The 21,204-nt window shown below is 40.2% G+C and overlaps 1 protein-coding gene across 6 annotated transcripts in view; it reads left to right on the top strand.

Moving 5' to 3' along the window:
- atp11c (ATPase phospholipid transporting 11C) overlaps positions 1–21,204 on the top strand; it is a 126,100-nt gene that overhangs the window by 72,039 nt on the left and 32,857 nt on the right. For all 6 annotated transcript variants that reach the window (XM_022684269.2, XM_022684268.2, XM_022684264.2 and 3 more), the window contains exons 4-13: positions 7,139–7,219; positions 10,488–10,595; positions 12,345–12,473; positions 14,122–14,210; positions 15,607–15,657; positions 16,059–16,123; positions 16,241–16,322; positions 16,415–16,565; positions 17,951–18,148; positions 20,825–20,995. In XM_022684269.2, the coding sequence (XP_022539990.2) occupies positions 7,139–7,219; positions 10,488–10,595; positions 12,345–12,473; positions 14,122–14,210; positions 15,607–15,657; positions 16,059–16,123; positions 16,241–16,322; positions 16,415–16,565; positions 17,951–18,148; positions 20,825–20,995 (1,125 nt within the window). The remainder of the gene's footprint in view (positions 1–7,138; positions 7,220–10,487; positions 10,596–12,344; positions 12,474–14,121; positions 14,211–15,606; positions 15,658–16,058; positions 16,124–16,240; positions 16,323–16,414; positions 16,566–17,950; positions 18,149–20,824; positions 20,996–21,204) is intronic.

Here is a 21,204-nt window from a genome sequence, read left to right as displayed (position 1 = left end):
ATCAAAGCAGAAACATATCAAAGCTTCTATTTCATACAGTCATTTGTGCTCTCAAGCACCATTGTGATGCTGACTAGCATCTGTTGGCTGATGTATCGGAGCTGGGGATCTGGTGCTTTCCTCCAAATGTGCTGGTGATGCTGTTAGTGATGCTGCATCAGCGGCATATGTAAAGAGAGGCGAGGTCTGAACTGACCTCACATGTATGGGAGGAGGCATGCACTTGTCCTGTCATCATGCTTATCCTAGTGTCCGGTGCATTGCAAGTAATAGGGAACTCCTGGTGAGGGAGTGGGTGGGTTAATTGGCGCAGCTAAATTGGGGAGAAAATAAAGAAAAAAGGAGTCTTTCCTTCTCACTTACATTTCTTTGCTTTTTTCCTTTTCTTCACTCACCTTTAAAAAAAAAAAGTCAAGCAGGCACTTTCCAGAGCCGGTTTCTTCTGACCGCGTAAGCTGAGCAGCAGTGCCGACTCGGAGGAAAAGCCCTCTGCCTTTTTTTTTTCCCTTCTTTCTCTTTTTGTCCTCTCTCTCTTTGTACGAGCGCTTTTGACAGTGGTGCCACTGAGCAGCTGTCAGCAGACACCTGCCATATGGGGGTTCTCTGAGCCTCAGGAGCTCGGTGACTCCCTCAGAGCCTGGGCGAGCGAGAGAGCAGGAAAATGCCTCTCTCTCTCTGCATCTCTCTCTTTCTCTGCATCTTTCTCTCTCTGTCCAGCTCTATCTCTTTCTCTCATTCTGTTGCTCTCTCTGTATCTCGTTTAAAAGGATCCCACTAGCTAAAATATTAATTTTCAGGAAGTTCTTCAGTTGAAAAGAAACTGATTTAAGTCTGTGATGCTCAAGTCACGAACATTGTCGATGCCATAAAATAGCCAATATGTTGCTGAAATGGCACAAAACACACAAACAAACTCTCTGTATCTCTCTCTCTATCTCTCTGTCTGTGTCTGTCTCTATCTCTCTCTGTATCTCTCTCTCTGTATCTCTCTCTGAATCTTTCTCTCTGTATCTCTCTCTATCTCTGTCTGTGTCTGTCTCTCTCTCTCTCTCTGTCTGTCTCTGTATCTCTCTCTGAATCTCTCTCTCTCTCTCTCTCTTTCTCACTCTCGCTCTTACTCTCTCACTCTCTCTCCGCCTGATGCACTGATGCATTTAAGGCATCAGCATAAACCCCTTAGAGGAACCTGAAACTACTGTGTGAGTGTTTTTGTGTGTGTGTGAGTGAGAGTTTGTGTGTGTAAGTGAGAGTTGATTGTGTGTGTGTGTGTGTGTGTGTGTGTGTGTGTGTGTGTGTGTGTGTGTGTGTGCGTGTTGTAACTTGCCGGAGCTTGTTCCCTGAGAGCCCTCTGCCAGCGACGCTGTGTTTGTGTGTCTGAATCAACAGCTCTCTGCACAGGTCTTGAGCAGATCACAGAATCAGCCCTGCGACTCCTTAAGAACCGCCAAGTGCAGAGAGAGGGGTGTGAGTGGCACGGGGGGGCTGTTTGGGATTATGTACCTGGAAACCTGGGACTGCAGAGTGAAAGGCTCAAAACACTGCTGTGTGTGTGTGTGTGTGTGCGTGTGTGTGCGTGTGTGTGTTCTGTGTTTGGGGAAGTGGCTGGTAAAAGCTTGACGTGAGAAACGAGTCGAGTCATGAGCGAGTCTGTCAGTTTCTCTGGGAGCACAGGCCAGGTTGTCAAATACAGTTTAAAGATATGTCCGGGACTCCACAGTGACACAGCTGGATAAACTCTGCTCTGGTTCTGTCACTGATCTCTGGTCTGGAGTCTGGGGCTCTATGATTTCTGTGATGCATGAAAGAAATGCAGCAAAACACTGAAAACTCACTTAGGAAAGCGTGAGTGAGGTTAAACAGTGGCCAGCGTGTTCATAGCAGGTTATTGTGAATTAACAGAATTGGAGTGAAGCTTTATTGTTGGCACTAGTGTTATCACTTTAACAAAATCAGGGTTCTTACAGTCATGAAAAACCTGAAAAAGTCATGAAATTTGAAAATAGCTCTTAATATCTCTTAAACTTCCAGGCCTGGATATGTTTTGGGCAAATAAAAAATACCCAGAACGTTTTGAAAAAATCATGGAAATTGGAAAATGATCACAAATCTTTGTGTTTTAGTTTATTAGTTTACTGATGGAGAAAATCTGTTTTGAGCTAACAAATACATCAGCTCAGAGTTAATTCAGTAGAAGTAGCCCTTACACAAATCTGACACACATTATTATTCAAGATTGTATGTGAACATTATCAAAATCATGTTATGCCTACTATTGATTGTAGTTTAAGATGTTTCTTGGTTTTATTGTCCACGTCTGCACTGATGTTTTAAAAATCTTATGATCATGAAAATGTGTCTTGGAAGGCATAGAAAAGTCATGGAAATTTTCTGGTTAAAAAGTGTATGAACCCTGCAAAATTATGACATTCGTTAAAAAAACCTGCTTAAACATCTCAATACAGATACTGAAATAATATTGTGGCAAAAACCTAAAACACCAGAAATGTATATAATAACAGAGAAAAGAAAATGGAATTAGAAATTGTTTTTTTTTATTAATAATGAAGGAAAAAACAGAACAGATTAACAATGTATATGGTGATGTTTATTCTTCATTTTAAGTAAGGACACAACTTGTATTTGCAACCAGATTTGACTGTTTAATCCTTTAAATAACACTCAATACATGTCTTTAGCAATCAAATTATCTAGGAATAAAATGATTAATCACAGCATCAACATTTTTGTTAATACAGTTACCAGTACAGTGGAGTTTATAACTGATGCTAAAGATCTACTTGTGAATGCCCTTCCCACCCACAGTGGACAGCACACACAGTGTGTGGTAATGATTGTGACTGGTGGTGTCTGGCTAGAATTGTACGAACAGACAAGTGACTGTGCCAGAAATCACATCTACATTCAATGCAAACATATTTCCTGCAGGTTAGTGTAGAATTTTATCAAGGGTCGTAGCAAAATCATGGGACACAATACTAGCCCCTGTTCCATGACTTGTGGCATGTCAGTGTATTTGTAGGTGCATATGTAGGTTTTCACTAAAACCATTAATATATATTTAATTGTTTGAGTAATCAATATTTGATATCTGTATTAGGGGTGTCACGATTCTCTAAATCCTCGATTCGATTTCATTTTCGATTTGAGGGTCACGATTCGATTCGATTATCGATTTTCTTGTTTTTTTTTTCTTGTTATTATTTTATGCCTCATAAAATTTAAATAATATATTTATTATTATTATTATTATAAATATTATAAATATTATTATTATTATTTATTAAGATATATATGGTAATGCCATCTAGTGACTTTTTTTGGTAGCAACAGTGTGCACTATTAAAACAAGCAGTTTATCAGAGCTGTGTGTGGATGGCTGGTGAAACTGCTCATTACATGAAGCTGCAGTTCTTCATCCAACCACTAGCAGCAGCAGCACAAGCTCCGCTCTCTTCACTCAGTCACTACTTCAGTACAGCCCAGCCACGGGCTACAGAGCTCAGCCAGTCCGTTTTTACTGTTTCTGTAAACAAATAAAGGTTTTAACCCCACTAACCGGATAATACAGCTCACTACAGTTCATCTTTCAGCCCAAGCAGCTAACAGCAGCAGGTTAGAACAGCCGACACGGAGGCACTGCTCGGATTACATTATGAACAGGTCAGTTAGCGCGCTGCTAACCTCAGGATGTTTATAACTACGGAGTTTAGTGGACACACCACGGCCGCCAGGTAAGTCTTTTAAAGGCTACTGAAGACTATTAAAGGCTATTAGAGTGTAACCCCTGGCTCCCAGGGGTTACAAGAGGTTATTGAAAGCATTATTGGGGGGCAGAAATCAGTACAGGCTGGTTAGATAAGTGATGTGGGTATTGTCTTATAAATATTTACACATAACTTATATCTCTCCTGAAAAGCTTTTATTTTAGTCAGAAACACGCTTGTGTTTACTTTATCTGAGAGAAAGATGTTTTTTTAATTCAATGGAAAGCAACAGGTGTAGTCAATTATAAGTTTAAGATTTTTAATCCACCTCACTGTGATCTATAGTCAGTGTTCTCAAGTCACACTGACACACGCATTTCAGCGAGTTCACACGCTCTCACCTGCGCGCACCCACCCCTCCGTTAGATACAGATACAAAACCTGCGCGCCCAACCCCCGCCCCCCCTCCCCCGTTGGACAGATAAAAACAGTGATCACACTCCCGCCGACTGCGCTCATGCAGTGGCTATCTCTATTTAAATGAATAGGATGCGCTATGTTGGTGCCGCGCCATTTGCGTAGCGCGCTGCGCTATTTGCGTAGCGCGCGCGGGAGGGATCGTCGATCCTCTTTTTGACTTCGATACTCGAGATCGTGACCTCATTTCGATTCGATTTCGATAAAATATCGAGATCGTGACACCCCTAATCTGTATACAAGCCTGTCATGAGTATTGTTTTGGTTGATCCAGAAAATAATTGCAAATAAAATACTGTATATTGTAATGTTAAGACCATTTTACATGTATGCAGTCATTAACATAAATATACAGGGGTTGGACAATGAAACTGAAACACCTGTCATTTTAGTGTGGGAGGTTTCATGACTAAATTGGAGCAGCCTGGTGGCCAATCTTCATTAATTGCACATTGCACCAGTAAAAGCAGAGTGTGAAGGTTCAATTAGCAGGGTAAGAGCACAGTTCTGCTCAAAATATTGCAATGCACTCAACATTATGGGTGACATACCAGAGTTCAAAAGAGGACAAATTGTTGGTGCATGTCTTGCTGGTGCATCTGTGACCAAGACATCAAGTCTTTGTGATGCATCAAGAGCCACGGTATCCAGGGTAATGTCAGTATACCAAGAAGGACGAACCACATCCAACAGGATTAACTGTGGACGCTGTAAGAGGAAGCTGTCTGAAAGGGATGTTCGGGTGCTAACCCGGATTGTATCCAAAAAACATAAAACCACGGCTGAACAAATCACGGCAGAGTTCAATGTGCACCTCAACTCTCCTGTTTCCACCAGAACTGTCCGGTTCTAAAACCAGGTGTTTCACTTTCATTGTCCAAATCCTGTATATGCTTATCAGTTAATAAAATTAGCCCCATCAAAAACACGTGCAGATGAAGCAGAGCTGCTGTTCTATTTTGGTAAGACCTGTAATGGAGTTCCTGCGTGTGTTTGGTCTATAGCTGCTGGTGTGAAAAGAGGCTGACAAACTGTCCCTTGTTCACACCCATGGAGGTGTTGATCACACCAAGCCTCACACACACCCACACACTTCCACTGCCCGGGTCTGACCTCACACTGAGCTTCTGGAAAGAGGCTGTGAGTATTTTTGTGAGTACTGGTTGAGCTGTAGTACGTAGCAGGCCGTATCAGAATGGTAAAGGGCCGGGATGGCATGTTGGGAGGTGCAGTGGCTGAAAACTATATATTTCTTTTACCAACAGTTCTCTCTAAATGAACAGCCAGGAGCGTTACTGTTTTTTTTTTTTTTTTTTTTTTTTTTTTTTTTTTGGTGCGCCTGTGCAATAGTCACATGGCAGGACGTGCAATGTCACTTAAGGCAATTAAATCAAACGTGTCATGTTGCAATATTTTGATTCTTGACACAAGAAATAGATACACAGTTCTGTCTCTGTCTGTGTGAATGACAGGCTGCTGCTGCGTGAGAAGTGTGAGGGGGAGGGGGAGTGCTGGGGGGGCAGTCGTAAACACGAGGTAACCGTGGGCACGTGCTTGTAAACATGGGCACGTGAAGAAAGCTGTGCACCTCAGTCCAGCACAGTTTTGCAGTGCAGATATTTCCAGTTACAGCTGAATTCACACTTTTAATCCCAGAAAAACGCTCTTATTTACCTTTTAAAAAGTCATTTAAATGCCTGATTAAAGGGCCGATTACTGTTGTTTAGCTGTTTTCCTCGGGTTTTGAGAGCTCTGCTCTGACTCATCACTTGATCGATCCGGACGCGACACAGAGCGTGGGTGGGGGCGGGGCTGGTTACGTCATGGGTCCTGCATTGTTTATTATCGCAATATATACTGTCAAAAAATGAACATTAGCAATGTAAAATTTTTCCAATCTTGTGCAGCCCTACTACAATGTGAACAGTTTTTAAAACATTTGCAAACTAATGCATGTATCTACAGTCAAGTTATTTAATCATTTTCACATTATATTGGTTCCTAATCCTTATTTATGTACGTTTGTGCATGTTTGAACTTCTCTATTCTCATAGTTGTAGGATTATTCCAAAGAAACCTCTTTATCCCTCTACAGTTTATCCCCTAATCAGTCTTAAAAAATTCCACCAAATATTGATTTCTGAACTTTTACAACTTTATGAATATAAGTTTTTTTTCTTTGCATTATTTGAGGTCTGAAAGCTCTGCATCTTTTCTGTTATTTCAGGCATTTTTCATTTTCTGCAAATAAATGCTCTAAATGACAATATTTTTATTTGGAATTTGGGAGAAATGTTTTCTGTAGTTTATAGAGTAAAAAACAATGTTCTTTTTACTCAAACATAAACCGATAAATAGCAAAATCAGAGAAACTGAAGTGGTCTCTTAATTTTCCAGAGATGTTCCCACAGTGCAGCCGCCTTTGTAACAAATGCCCCCAGCCCTGACTATGTTCAGGCTGAGCCCAGCTTTTAGCCTTGTGACAAACCTTCTGTACTAGACCTTATAATGTGGGTTCAGAATCACCTACAGAAATCATTAATGTATTATAGTTAACAGGAAGACTTGGTCTATCTTGATGGCGTGTACCCTTCTCCTGTCAATAACTTTCAGTGAAAAATCCAGCTCAGAACAACAGTTAAAATCAACCTGTTTCCAGACATTTAACCCCAGTTTACATCCCATAGTTTCCACCCAGTGCATGTGTACTAACGAGTCTGTGATAGCTACTATTTATAATTCTGTTTTATTATTATTATTATTATTACTATCATTATTCTGTTAGTGCTTTATGATAGTTGTGAAATTCCTTCATACTGTAATGTGATATTTTCTGAGACTGTTATAATACCACCAAACCAAACCAAACATTTGCAAAAATTAATGTTTTTTTTTTTTTTTTTTTTTTTTTTTTTTTTTTTTTTATCTTTTCACAGGTCATTGTGGACACGCCAACAAGCCCCGTAACCAGTGGCTTACCATTGTTTTTTGTGATCACAGTGACTGCCATCAAACAGGTCAGTGACCACTATGCTTCAAATGCTCTCTTCTGCATCAGTCTCTCTTTTCTGCCCATCTTTTAAAAATCTTTTAAAAGTCTTTTACTCTATCGTCCTCTATTAGAGAGTTCTGCAGTTCTACTGGAGGCTAAACACAGTCCAGTGTGGTTTGATCATTTCCCTGCTGAGACTGGTGACTAATTCTTCAGCTGATTTAGCAGGGAAGTCACCAAACGAACAGGATGGCCCTCGGGGATCAGAGCTGGACACCCCGTTCTTTCCCTCTATTCCTTCTCATGATATAAGCCAGTTTCAGTAACACAATATTTCATGGTATTTTCACTGTAACAATACTCTTAGCAATATAACAAAACATTGAATAAAAATTATTTCAAGAATACACTACTGCAACAAAATAAAAAAATAATTTTATCATTGCATATTATGATATGGTACACCGCTTACTAAGATATTAAACAAAATACAAGATTTTTTTCAGATTTTTTAAAAGAAGTTAATAATCCAGAATGTCATAATATCATTAATGAACTCCAGATTTGTCCATATATCCAGGATTAAAGTAAAATAAATGATACTGGACACATATATACAGGGTTCGTACGGTCATGAAAAACCTGGAAAAGTCATGAAGTTTAAAAACAGCAATTTCCAGGCCTGGATATGTTTTGGAAAAATAAAAATGCCCAAAACGTTTTGGAAAAGTCATGGAAATCTGGTCTACAAATCTTTGTTTCAGTTTATCGATGGAGAAAATCTATTTTGAGCTAACCAATATGTCAGCTTATCAAAGTTAATTCAGTAATTTAGCTCTACACAGTGGAGCTCTCAGGATCTGACACACATTTTATTATTAAAAATTGTGTGTCAACATTATCAGATTAATTTTAGATCTACAATAATCAATTTTTATTATAGTTTTAGTTGATTTTTGGTTTAATTGTCTGCACTGATGTTCAAAAAAGTCATGAAAAAATAATGGAAATGTATTGGTTAAAACGTGTATAAACCCTTTATTTTATATTTTTGTGTATCTAGGGTGGAACAGTGTGTATTAGTGTTGTAGTCTGCTGCAAGAGTTTGCACTTGATTTTTTTAAATAAAAACTTTCGAGGGGAAGTTTGGGTTATTTAGCAAATCTTGCAGTTCCAGTTTTAGAAACTCCTGTTTTTCCTGTTCTCTGTGATCTCTTTTTGATTTTACTCTTCCTTGTTCTGGTTGTTCATATTATATCTAATCTTATGTTGTCTGAAAAATTCTGATTAGATTTTAGATATAATAAATCACTAAGCTGTTTGACTGGAAATTCATAAAAGACTTGTAGCTGGTTTCTGACAGTACAGCACTTAATAGTTAATATTAATATTTGTATTCATTACATTTTTACATTACATCATATTTGGCAGACGCTTTTGTCCAAATCAACTTACAATGATGATGTACATTTAGTAATAAAAGTTCAAGGTTAAAAAAAAAAAAAAAAAAAAAAAAAAAAACATTTTTTAGACAGGGCCTAAGGGGAAATAGTGGGATGGAGGAGGAAAGGAGGGGAAGAAGGAAATGAGGTTAGAAGTAGTTAGTTTAGTTAGTTAGAGGTGTTAGGAGAGTAGGTGCTCTTTGAAGAGCTCTGTCTTCAGGAGTTTATTAAAGATAGCGAGAGATTCTCCTGATCTGGTAGTAGAGAGTAGTTAGTTAGAGGTGTTAGGAGAGTTAAGTGCTCTTTGAAGAGCTCTGTCTTCAGGAGTTTATTAAAGATAGTGAGAGATTCTCCTGATCTGGTAGTAGAGAGTAGTTAGTTAGAGGTGTTAGGAGAGTAGGTGCTCTTTGAAGAGCTCTGTCTTCAGGAGTTTATTAAAGATAGCGAGAGATTCTCCTGATCTGGTAGTAGAGAGTAGTTAGTTAGAGGTGTTAGGAGAGTTAAGTGCTCTTTGAAGAGCTCTGTCTTCAGGAGTTTATTAAAGATAGTGAGAGATTCTCCTGATCTGGTAGTAGAAGGTAGTTAGTTAGAGGTGTTAGGAGAGTAAGTGCCCTTTGAAGAGCTCTGTCTTTAGGAGTTTATTAAAGATAGTAAGAGATTCTCCTGATCTGGTAGTAGAAGGTAGTTAGTTAGAGGTGTTAGGAGAGTAAGTGCTCTCTGAAGAGCTCTGTCTTCAGGAGTTTATTAAAGATAGTAAGAGATTCTCCTGATCTGGTAGTAGAAGGTAGTTAGTTAGAGGTGTTAGGAGAGTTAAGTGCTCTTTGAAGAGCTCTGTCTTCGGGCGTTTATTAAAGATAGTGAGAGACGCTCCTGATGCTCCTGATCTGGTAGTAGAAGGTAGTTTGTTCCACCATTGGGGAACTCTGTATGAGAATAGCCTGAATTACTTAGTGTGATGATGATTTTTCATGCTTTCTAGTGATGATAGCTTATTTCCTGTTTGTGAAAATGTTGCTGTTCAGTGTGTGGACTGGTTGACTGGTGTGTTATGAAATTCTGATGAGTGCAGAATTGAAATGAGGAAGTGTTCTTGGAAAGCAAGCTCGAGCAGACTGGGGCAGGCTTTATCCTGCCAGTAACTGTCAAAAACAAAAAGGCTGTGGGGCAAAAGTCCAGTGTCGTCTTCTCGCTCTCGCTGAAATACTACAGGTGCTTTAACAGTCTGTCGCTGCTTAACTGCTGCTGTGTAGTCAGCGGTGATTACTGCTCTTAAACTGTCAGGGGCTACGGCCGAGCAGGGAGCGCGTCTTTCACGCAGAAAACAAACGGCAGCGGGCCTGATCTCAGCGCAGCGGCTCTGTCGCAGCTTTAGATGTATTGTTTTCGGATTGACTTTTTCATTGGAGTGCTGAGAGCTCTCGGGGAGAGAAGCACAATGGAGGGTGGACCTCCTTCCAGAAATATATGGGCCACATAGTGAGAGGGGCTCTGGCCTCAGTAGGACTTTGAAGTGGGACACCAGGAGAGCCGACGTTAACCCCTGCTCAACCTCAGTGCAAAAAATAAACAAAAATCTAAATCGGGGTCGGTTTGTCCCTCTTTCCTGCAACTGTCGCTCAGCCTCTCTCTGGCACTTTCCTCTGTACAAGCTGTACCTGCTCCTGCATTTACCCTAATATCTTTATTACCGGCTCGGTGTCGGCAGGCACTCTCTGTTCTGATCTGATTTAATGAAGCAACCCAAATCCAGTCCAAATAGAGCACTCATCCCTGCCTCACGTCCTGCCTCTCACAAGAGCACGCATAACCCTCTCTCTCTGTCTTTCTGTCTCTCTGTCTCGCTCTTCGCAGGGTTATGAGGACTGGCTGCGGCACAAAGCGGACTATGAGGTGAATAAGTACCCGGTGATCGTGTTGGAGGATGGACGGTCAATACGCAAGGAGAGTGAAAAAATAAAGGTATGCACTTAAACGCTGTCTTTTACACAAAGGGCCCTATCTTACACCTTGCGCAAGCCGCGTGCACAGGGTGTAAGATACACAGTCTATACACAGTCTACAACAGTCTATTTTCATGCCTTGTCAGGTAAATTTCTGATGTAGTACGCCACTGGCTGAATACCACCTAGACCAAAGGTCTGCAATAAACGGCCTTATTCTTTTTAGATCAATTGTTCTGCAATTGGGTTCAACAACCCTCTGGGCTGGAGAGCTACTAGTCTCTTCGATTCTCTACACTTCATTTTCCAAAACAGATTTTTTTTTGTGGCCCGCCACGAAATGGTTTGGAAAATATCTAGCTTGTGGCCAAACTTAATTGCCGACCCCTGACCCAGACAGACATCAACAGTCAGACGTTTGTTGCTATCTTGGCAGTGAATTGTCAACACAGGTGCATCCCCAACACGTGTAAACCCCCACTTGTTACTCACACATGAACACAGAGCAGTACATAAACCCATAGCACATGCCTGTTGGCAGCTATGCAAACCTTTACATCAACAATAATCATAATGAAAGACTGTGAACAAGCAAGTCAGACTTGGACAGATAGCTGCACCTCTGAAATAGCAATACGCCAATGTCAGCGCACATCTGGCTTTTATTTGGCTCTTTTCTGAAATAAACAAAAAAAGAATGTTTTGTGAGGGAGACAGTTCTAATGGTGTAGTGTGATTTATGCCTGGCAGACCAGATTTATACTAGAGCTTTTTTTTTTTTTACTCTATTTTATAATCTCAGGGTAGTTTTGGTTTTGTTTTTTTAGTGAGAATATTGTAATGTGATGAGATACAACCACAAACACGCCCACAACAGAAAATCTTGGGCGACACAAGGGACTTTTGATCAGACTGGGGACATCCCTATATGCATACAAACAGCTCTGAAAAAACTTCAGAAACACTTAAAAATGATGACTTTCTTTGATTTTTCCAAATGGAAAACCTCCTCTACAATTAAGAGGAAGCTGAACTGCTTGAATTTTTGCACCAGAAGTGGCATAGAGTTATACAAAAGCAGTGTGTAAGACTGGTGGAGGAGAACATGATGCCAAGATACATGAAAATTGTGATTAAAAACCAGGGTTGTTCCACCAAATATTGATTTCTGAACTCTTAAAACTTTATGAATATGAACTTGTTTTCTTTGTATTATTTGAGGACTGAAAGCTCTTTGAAGGCTGTTATTTCAGCCATTTCTAATTTTCTGCAAATAAATGATCCAAATGACAATTTTTTTTTTTTGGAATTTGGGAGAAATGTTGTCTGTAGTTTATAGAATAAAACAGCAATGTTCATTTTACTCAAACATAAACCTATAAATAGCAAAATCAGAGAAACTGATTCAGAAACTGAAGTGGTCTCTTAATAGTCTGTATTTACTTTTGCGTCTTGCCTGTAATTTTGTTTTTGTTTCGGTTCAACGTGAGAATCATTTGAATTGCTGTTGTTTAAAAGAGATCTGTGCCTTTAGCTCTCACGCTACATTCAGGTTCAAAACAAAATTTCAGGTCCAGGCAAGCTCTACACCCACTCGACTCCCACACCACTCCCACTCCACTCCACGTGCCTCTCAGTTCTGCAGCCCTGCTGGGAGCAGGACACTTAACTGTGTGTTAGAGAGAGTAACTCTGATGTTTTCAGCTTCTCTGCAGTATTTCATGTGAACTGACAGTGGTTGGTTAAAACTGTGGCATTTCCTCTTCAGGTGGGTGACATAGTGGAGGTTGTGGAGGATGAGACCTTTCCCTGTGACCTCATTTTGCTGCAGTCCACTCGAGACGATGACACCTGCTTCGTCACCACAGCCAGCCTGGATGGAGAGTCCAACCACAAAGTGAGCTGCTCTGAGTTTCCGTTAATGACTGTACATTACGGCTATTCTGAGCTTCTGGGACCAGTTTCCGTCTGCGTTTCCAGTTTAAATGAAACCTGGAGGCTCAGATTTGCATATTTCTCTCAATCGCTCTGATTCTTAAAATAGTCGACCCAGATCCTGTCACCACCCTGCTGCTCATCACTCCCCTCTCAGCACATCAGCCCCTCATTGACCTGTCTGTGGGTGTGTGTTATTATTTTAAATATGTTCTAAAAAACCTTTTTTCTTTCCCTTCTGTTCTCTCTGTTTCTGTATCTCTCTCCCTGTCTTTCTGTCTCTGTATCTCTGTCTCTCTGCATCTCTTTCTCCTTGTCTCTCTGTACCTCTTTCTCCCTGTCTCTCTGTCTCTGTATCTTTCTCCCTGTTTCTCTGTATCAATTTCTCCCTGTCTCTCTGTCTCTGTATCTTTCTCCATGTCTCTCTGTATCTTTTTCTTTTTGTCTCTCTGTATCTCTTTACCCATGTCTCTCTCTATCTCTTTCTCCCTGTCTCTCTGTCTCTGTATCTTTCTCCTTGTCTCTCTGTCTCTGTATCTTTCTCCCTGTCTCTCTGTATCTCTTTCCCTTTGTCTCTCTGTATCTCTTTCCCTTTGTCTCTCTGTATCTCTTTCCCTTTGTCTCTCTGTATCTCTTTCCCTTTGTCTCTCTGTATCTCTTTCTCTCTGTATCTCTGTATCTCTTTCTCTCTGTATCTCTTTCCCTTTGTCTCTCTGTATCCCTTTCTCTCTGTCTCTCTCTCTCTATATATATCTTTCTCCTTGTCTCTCTGTATCTCTTTCTCTTTGTCTCTCTGTATCTCTTTCTCCTTGTCTCTCTGTATCTCCTTCTCTTTGTCTCTCTGTATCAATTTCTCCATGTCTGTCTGTATCTTTTTCTTTTTGTCTCTCTGTATCTTTTTCTTTTTGTCTCTCTGTATCTCTTTCTCCCTGTCTCTCTGTATCTCTTTCTCCCTGTCTCTCTGTCTCTGTATCTTTCTCCCTGTCTCTCTGTCTCTGTATCTTTCTCCCTGTCTCTCTGTCTCTGTATCTTTCTCCCTGTCTCTCTGTATCTCTTTCCCTTTGTCTCTCTGTATCTCTTTCTCTCTGTCTCTCTGTATCTCTTTCCCTCTGTATCTCTTTCCCTTTGTCTCTCTGTATCTCTTTCTCTCTGTCTCTCTCTCTCTATATCTTTCTCCTTGTCTCTCTGTATCTCTTTCTCCTTGTCTCTCTGTATCTCTTTCTCTTTGTCTTTCTGTATCTCTTTCTCCCTGTCTCTCTTACTCTTTCTCCCTCTTTCCATCTATTTGTATCTCTTTCTCCTTGTCTCTCTGTATCTCTTTCTCTTTGTTTCTCTCTATCTCTTTCTCCCTGTCTTTCCATCTCTCTGCATCTCTTTCTTCTTGTATCTCCTTCTCCCTGTCTCTCTCTTTGTATCTCTTTCTTTCTTGTCTCTGTCTCTCTTTCTCCCTATCTCTCTGTCTCTTTTCATCACTTTCTCCTTGTTTCTGTGTCTCTTTCTTCCTGTCTCTCTGCCTCTTTATTCCTCTCTTTCTTTGTGTCTCTTTCTCCCTGTCTTTCTGTATTTCTTTTCTTCCTGTCTCTCTCTCTGTCTGTCTCTCTCTCTCTCAGACACACTACACAGTGCCAGATACAGAGAAAGACCTGCAGTCTCTCAACGCCACCATCGAGTGTGAACAGCCCCAGCCTGATCTCTACAAGTACGTACTCCTCCAGCCTCGTGCAGACAGAGCGCCGACTGCTCCCTGTTTTCACTCGTTAACCTCAGTTGAACCCAGCCTCTCTATGGTTGCCGTTACCCGCGTAGCCTCGCTGTTTTAGGCTCTTCGTTTACAGTTCTAATAATCAAACTCGTTCCATTCTACTCTTCACAGCTCTGCTGCAGCTACAACGGAAGCCTATGTTTAGAGACTTCATCTTAACAACCACAGAGAGCACACATAGACCACAGGCTCTAACCAACAGACGTGTTTAATAGCACATTTCTGTTTCTCACTGCGGCGCCATGTAGGCCTCTCACAGTAACGGTGTTATTCACTTAACCACGTACTATATATTATACTTGCAACTAGACAGGAACACGTGCTGCATTATTCTGTAAACAAATAAGAATATGTTAAGTATCCCATTTATCTTTGAGGACAGATCTGCACACTCTTGGTGAGTTTTTAATCTCAGTGTCTTCATGAGGGAGATAGTTTGGAATAGTTTTCTCAGCGTCTTGAAGGAAGGAGTTTCTGGAGGTGCTGAACAATAGTTGCTGATTTTCCTTCACGCTGTGAAGCTCCAGCTCATCCCAATTAAATCACCTCAAATCACCATCTCAGTTCATCAGGTTTAGATCAGGGGATTGTTTTAATGTGTTTAATATTAATCTAAATAATCTAAATAATCCTAATAATGAAAAGATCACTGTTCTTTAAAATGGGATAATTGCAATATTAGGCCATTTTTATGTCTTAAAATGACAAAACTATAATTTTATCACAATTATTTCAAGGCCAGCTTACAATAACATACAACCAGTCTAGTTATCAGGACACTGAGTCTAGCATCTCGCGTGGCTCTTCAGCAGTCCCCCAATGCCGCTTCCTGCTCACTGCAGACGCTCAGCTCTCACAGCGAGGCTGCTCTGAATTCCTAAGCAGCTAAAGCACCAGATGTCGTCCGAGTTCCCATTCCAGAAACTTCAAAAGTGCTGTTGCCAAAACGCCAGACTGTTGGGTCATCACCAAAGAGCATCTTTCCTGTAATTGGGGAATTTCATACAAGGCTCATTTGCATACGGCAGGCACTGCTTTGGAATACAGATACCATCATTGAGCCGTTACTGTGTTGTCCAGGTAGTATCGTCAGGATAGTGTGTATGTGTGTGTGTGTGTGTGTGTGTGTGGCCTAATGGATGTGCATAAATGCATCAGTCGAGGACAGATTGCTGCTTATGTTAAATAGCTAGCTGTTTAAACATCTAATTTCGATGTTATTGAGCAAATGACCACATCAAGTGCACCGATTGACCCTGCTGTGCATTTCTGGGTTTGTGTACTTTCTTATTTGACTGCGTGTGTGTGTGTGTGTGTGTGTGTGTTTGTGTAGGTTCGTGGGCCGGATGCACATTTACAAGACGGATCAGGAGCCAGCAGTAAGGTGAGACTGCCTTTGGTCTGCTCTCCTGGGTCGGCCTCGTCCGGCGCTGCCTCAGAGTCCCTTAAGCTCTCACTCTTTTCCCTTTGCATTAAGTTCTGATCATTATCCCATCGATCCAGAACTCTAAAGAAGCTTTAAAGCAGAGGCATCCTGGCTCAGATTCAAGCCCGGCTTCTGAAAACGCTGCCCCTGCCATTTGTCACCGGTACAGCCTGTAATGGTATTGTGAGAAACCCCCTACACTCTGTCCTTCACAAGAGCGGCCCAAGCCAAGCCAAGCAAGCCGGTCGCCTGTATCCAGACGTCTGCTTAATTGCTGCCTATTAAAGTATTGGACATGCTTATGCTGGTGGACGGACAGTGTGCAATAATGTAATTCTGGCTTCTATGATGTGATTTAGATCCTTGGGCCCGGAGAACCTGCTTCTGAAAGGCGCAACTTTAAAAAACACCAAGAAGATTTACGGTATGTAATGTTCAGCCTGCCATTTATTCTTTTACCTGAGAGAAGCGGATCATTGAGTACAGATGCATGCTGCACGCTGGCCAGCGCTCTCACTCATCAGTTGTTGTCTGTCCCCAGGAGTAGCGGTGTACACGGGCATGGAGACAAAGATGGCTCTCAACTACCAGGGCAAGTCTCAGAAACGCTCAGCCGTGGAGAAGTAAGTGGAAGTGACAGGCAATGGGTTTTGCACGGCTGAACAGTGAGCAGTGGCCCGACTGCCCTTATTATGGTGTGAATTTCTCTCTACAGGTCTATCAATGCCTTCCTGCTGGTCTATCTCTGCATCCTGATCAGCAAAGCAGTAGTGTGCACCACCCTAAAGTATGTGTGGCAGAGCCAGGACGGACAAGATGAGCCTTGGTACAACGAGAAAACCCAGAAAGAGAAAGACACATATGTGGTAAGAATGGTGACCTTTAATTTACTGTATTTTTTTAGACTATAAGGCACACTGAACATCAATGAACGTCTATTTTCTGGTCTAATTTTATGCATAAGTTGCACTGGATTATAAAGCACGTTAGGTGACACTAGTAAGGATGCCTACATTGAAGTGAGTAAGGGTGTCGCCGTGATTCCCTTCTAATGGGGAAGCTGGTGGGCGACTAATTAAACAAAACTGTAATTCTTCTGAGTTTTCAGTGAAGTTTCTCCAGCACTAAGGCTGGGTGCAGCAGCATAAGCATAAGCATTAGCATTAGCCGCTAACCGCAATGCTAGCGGGGCGTAAATGCCATCTGATAGTGCTAGACTGAGGAACTCTGAGTGTTGCGATTAGCAACTAATGCTAATGCTGCTGCTCCCAGCCTTAGTGATGGAGAAACTTCACTAAAAAAAAAACTCAACCTTATATTGCTGTACTTCAGCAAAGTGATTTTACTGCTCCTTAATACCTGACTGGTAGAGTTCAAACGTAAACAAAATCAAAGGATTTTAAGTGTGCCTTATAGTCTGAAAAATACGGTATTTATTTTTTGGAACCTAATTTTCCAAAATTTCATTTGAAACCATATCACAAAATAGGGCTAGTTATCCAAACAGGGATTAAGCCTAATTTTGAACTATGCAGCATTTTAAATGAAAATTTTATGGAAAGTAGGACTAGAGTAATCTGTGTCCAGGAAACTGACTCATAATTTCATACACTTTTTTCCTTTTTTCAGTACTTTTCCTTCTTTTAAAAAAGCAACAAAAATGGCCTTTACAAAATAATGAATCGCCACATAGAAAAACAGGGTATTGAAAAAACATAGAAACAGTGTATGAGGGATTAAATAAAGAACAAATAATTAAGATTCACATAAAGTTCTTCTTTACTGTAATTACACATCCACCTGTATGTTTACTTTTGACGCCAAAACTGTGAAAAAAAAAATCTCCTCAATCAGGTTCAAACATGTTATGGTTATACAAACATGTTTTGCATTAAAGAGCATTTAGCGGTGAACACAGGGATAGTGAGATTTAAGTTCTGTGCTAAAGGACAAAACAGTGGCATCTTGCCGAACCTGGGTACCTTGTGATCAGTTACCCCTGTGCTCTAAATGCTGTGTCACCACTGCACCTATATTTTGCAAATATATATATATATATATATATATATATATATATATATATATATATATATATATATATATATATATATATATAATGTAATGGCTCGTTCGTTTAACTCAGAGGGGATTTGTTTAATGGTGTTGTCTTAAGCTACTGGATTCCTTAATTTCCTTCGGGATCAATAAAGTATCTGTTTAATTTGCTTTCTTTTTCTTTATTTTCCTGCAGTATCTGAAGATGTTTACAGACTTCCTCTCCTTCATGGTGCTTTTCAATTTCATCATCCCCGTGTCCATGTACGTCACCGTGGAGATGCAGAAGTTTCTGGGTTCGTTTTTTATCACCTGGGATAAAGATTTCTTCGACCCGGAGATCCAGGAGGGGGCTCTGGTCAACACCTCGGACCTTAATGAGGAACTTGGCCAGGTGAGAGGATGGAATAATTTTTATATTACAGCTCTGGAAACAAAATTATGAGACCACTTCAGTTTCTGAATCAGTTTCTCTGATTTTGCTATTTATAGGTTTATGTTTGAGTAAAATGAACATTGTTGTTTTATTCTATTAACTACAGACAATATTTCTCCTAAATTCCAGATTAAAATATTCTCATTTAAAGCACAATGAGAAATATCTGAAATAACAAAAAAGATGCAGAGCTTTCAGACCTCAAATAATGCAAAGAAAACAAGTTTATATTCATAAAGTTTTAAGAGTTCAGAAATCAATATTTGGTGGAATAACCCTGGTTTTTAATCATAGTTTTTATACATCTTGGCATCATGTTCTCCTCCACCAGTCTTACACACTGCTTTTGGATAACTTTATGCTACTTTACTCCTGGCACAAGAATTTAAGCAGTTCAGTTTGGTTTGATGGTTTGTGATCATCCATCTTCCTCTTGATTATATTCCAGAGGTTTTCAATTTGGTAAAATCAAAGAAGTTCATCATTTTTAAGTGGTCTCTTATTACCACCAACAGTGGACAGCAATGTTATTTAGCTTCCACGGGACATGGCAAAAGTCATGGCACACATAAAAAGTTCCTGTCCCATATGTTTTAGTTATTACCTGAAAGTTATTTTACTTTTACATTACATTACATTACATTTGGCAGACGCTTTTGTCCAAAGCGACTTACAAAAGTCAAGTACAAAATTAAAAGGAATTAAGATAAACCATTTTAGATAGGGCGTAAAGGAGGTCGAAGGAAAATAAAAGGATAGAGAAGTGAAGGAGGGGAAGAAGGAAATGGGGTTAGAAGTAGTTAGTGTGTTAGAGGTGTTAAGAGAGTAAGTGCTCTTTGAAGAGCTCTGTCTTCAGGAGTTTCTTAAAGATAGTGAGAGATTCTCCTGATCTGGTAGTGGAAGGTAGTTTGTTCCACCATTGGGGAACTCTGTATGAGAACAGTCTGGATTGCTTTGTGTGTATGTTTGTTTGGCAAAGCGAGGCGACGTTCATTGGAGGAGCGCAGCAACCAGGAGGTAGCGTAAGCCTTCAGGAGTGAGTGCAGGTAGGAAGGAGCCTGTTCTGTCATCACCTTGTAGGCGATAGTAAGAGTTTTGAATTTGATGCGAGCATCAACTGGTAGCCAATGGAGCTCAATGAGCAGCGGGGTGACATGTGCCCGTTTTGGTTGGTTGAAGACCAGACGTGCTGCTGCGTTCTGGATCATTTGGAGTGGTTTTACTACTTATTACCTGATACCAAAAAGGAAAGAAAGCCATTTTAAAGCTGTCAGTGTATTTTAGTCAGTTTTATTGTTTAATCTAAGCTCGTGTCATTGATCCCGAAGCTGTTCCGATAAAGACAGAGGAACCGATTCTTTCAGCTCTTTCAGGTTCTGGCTGGAAACCCATCGTTCTCCGTCACTGTTGAATTACTTTGGCACAGTTAATGTGGGCAGTGATGAGGAGGTTTTGTGACTGGTACTTAGAGGCTCGGGAGGCCACAGATGTCACTGGCTGGAAGCGTCGGTGGCCACCTATGAATCGAGCCGGGTCATAGATCAGTCGCAGATGGTTAGGCAGATGATTACTCCAAATTGAGTGATGCTTCGTTAAACTGATTAATGCAAGGGGAGTCATTTTTTCAAGGATTAATTATCTGTCCTTATTGTGGGAGAGTATGTTAATCTCTGTCTGTCTCTCTCAGCATTTGTCTTTCTTTCTCTCTATTACTCTCTCTCTCTTTCTCTCTCTTTGTGAGTAGAGCTTATGTCTTTGGATTGTGGTGGGCATATTCTTTATTGCGGGACTGCGATAATTGTTTGCTTTGCATATTTTACTATCCTTATTTTACCCTGTATTTTATTGGCTATCACCACCCTTGTAAAAGTAAAGTGCATTTAAGTATATATATTCTTTTAAAGTGTACTTAACATGAAAAAGTACATACTTTTAGCATTAAAATGAATACATACCTAAATACATACTAAATGTACTATTTTGGAACAACTTAAGTATATTTCAGTCGTGCCTTTGACTGTTTTTTTTTCATGTAACTTCTGCCAACATAAAAAGATTTAAGTATGTGTTTTCTAAACATCATTTTAATACACTTTGAATTATATTGTAAAAGCACAACTTTGCTTATTAATGCAAATATTGTGTACACCTTAATGCTGCTGGAAAAAATGTAACTACACCTGAAGTGAACTTTAAGCAGCATTTAATGCCCCTATATATATATATATATATATATATATATATATATATATATTTGCTTAAAATACATTTTATGAAAAAACAGAGAAAGTATATTTAATGTGTATTTTCATTAGGTATATTAAATAGAATATGGACTTTTAGTATTCTTTACCCAATTTGAATATACTTTTAATGCTCTTAAGTATACTTCCTTTTCACAAGGGCATCATAGAGCAGAGTCATTATTGGTCATTATACCTGGTCTGTATTCAGTATATTTAGGTAATCAGCTGATTTTTTTCAGCACATACTGTTGCTGAACCTAAACCTGCAGACCAACGGCAGCATCAACCCCACATCATTTACTTACTTAAATCCAGGTGGTGAGGTTTTTTTTTTTGGTCAGGCAGTGTGTATTGTGTAAATCATTGTTATTTACATCATTCTCTACAGGTGGAGTATGTCTTCACAGATAAGACCGGCACGCTGACCCAGAACAACATGGAGTATATAGAGTGCTGCATAGACGGCTTCCAGTACAGAAACTCAGACTCTATGAGCGAGCTGGACGGGTTCTGTGTGACTGACGGGCCGGTCAGCAAGTTACAGCAGAAAGCTGGCCGGGTGAGTGGTTCCACGTCCTTCATCCAGTGCTCGTTTAACCCTTCTCTGAGGTAATACTGCATTAAAGTACTGCATCCCTCCAGGCGCTGTTCACTGCAAGCAGGATACTATTTTTAATTTCTCCTCTGTGATAACCTGCGCACCCACATTTTAGAGATACAGATTCTGAGACCTTAAGGAGTTTAGAATGGATACAGATTTACAGTTTC

The sequence above is a fragment of the Astyanax mexicanus genome, chromosome 10 (genome assembly GCF_023375975.1).
Source record: "Astyanax mexicanus isolate ESR-SI-001 chromosome 10, AstMex3_surface, whole genome shotgun sequence".
Lineage (NCBI taxonomy): Eukaryota > Metazoa > Chordata > Actinopteri > Characiformes > Acestrorhamphidae > Astyanax > Astyanax mexicanus.
The sequence above is the reverse complement of the archived record's forward strand: the minus strand, read 5'-3'. Positions and strand labels throughout refer to the sequence as shown.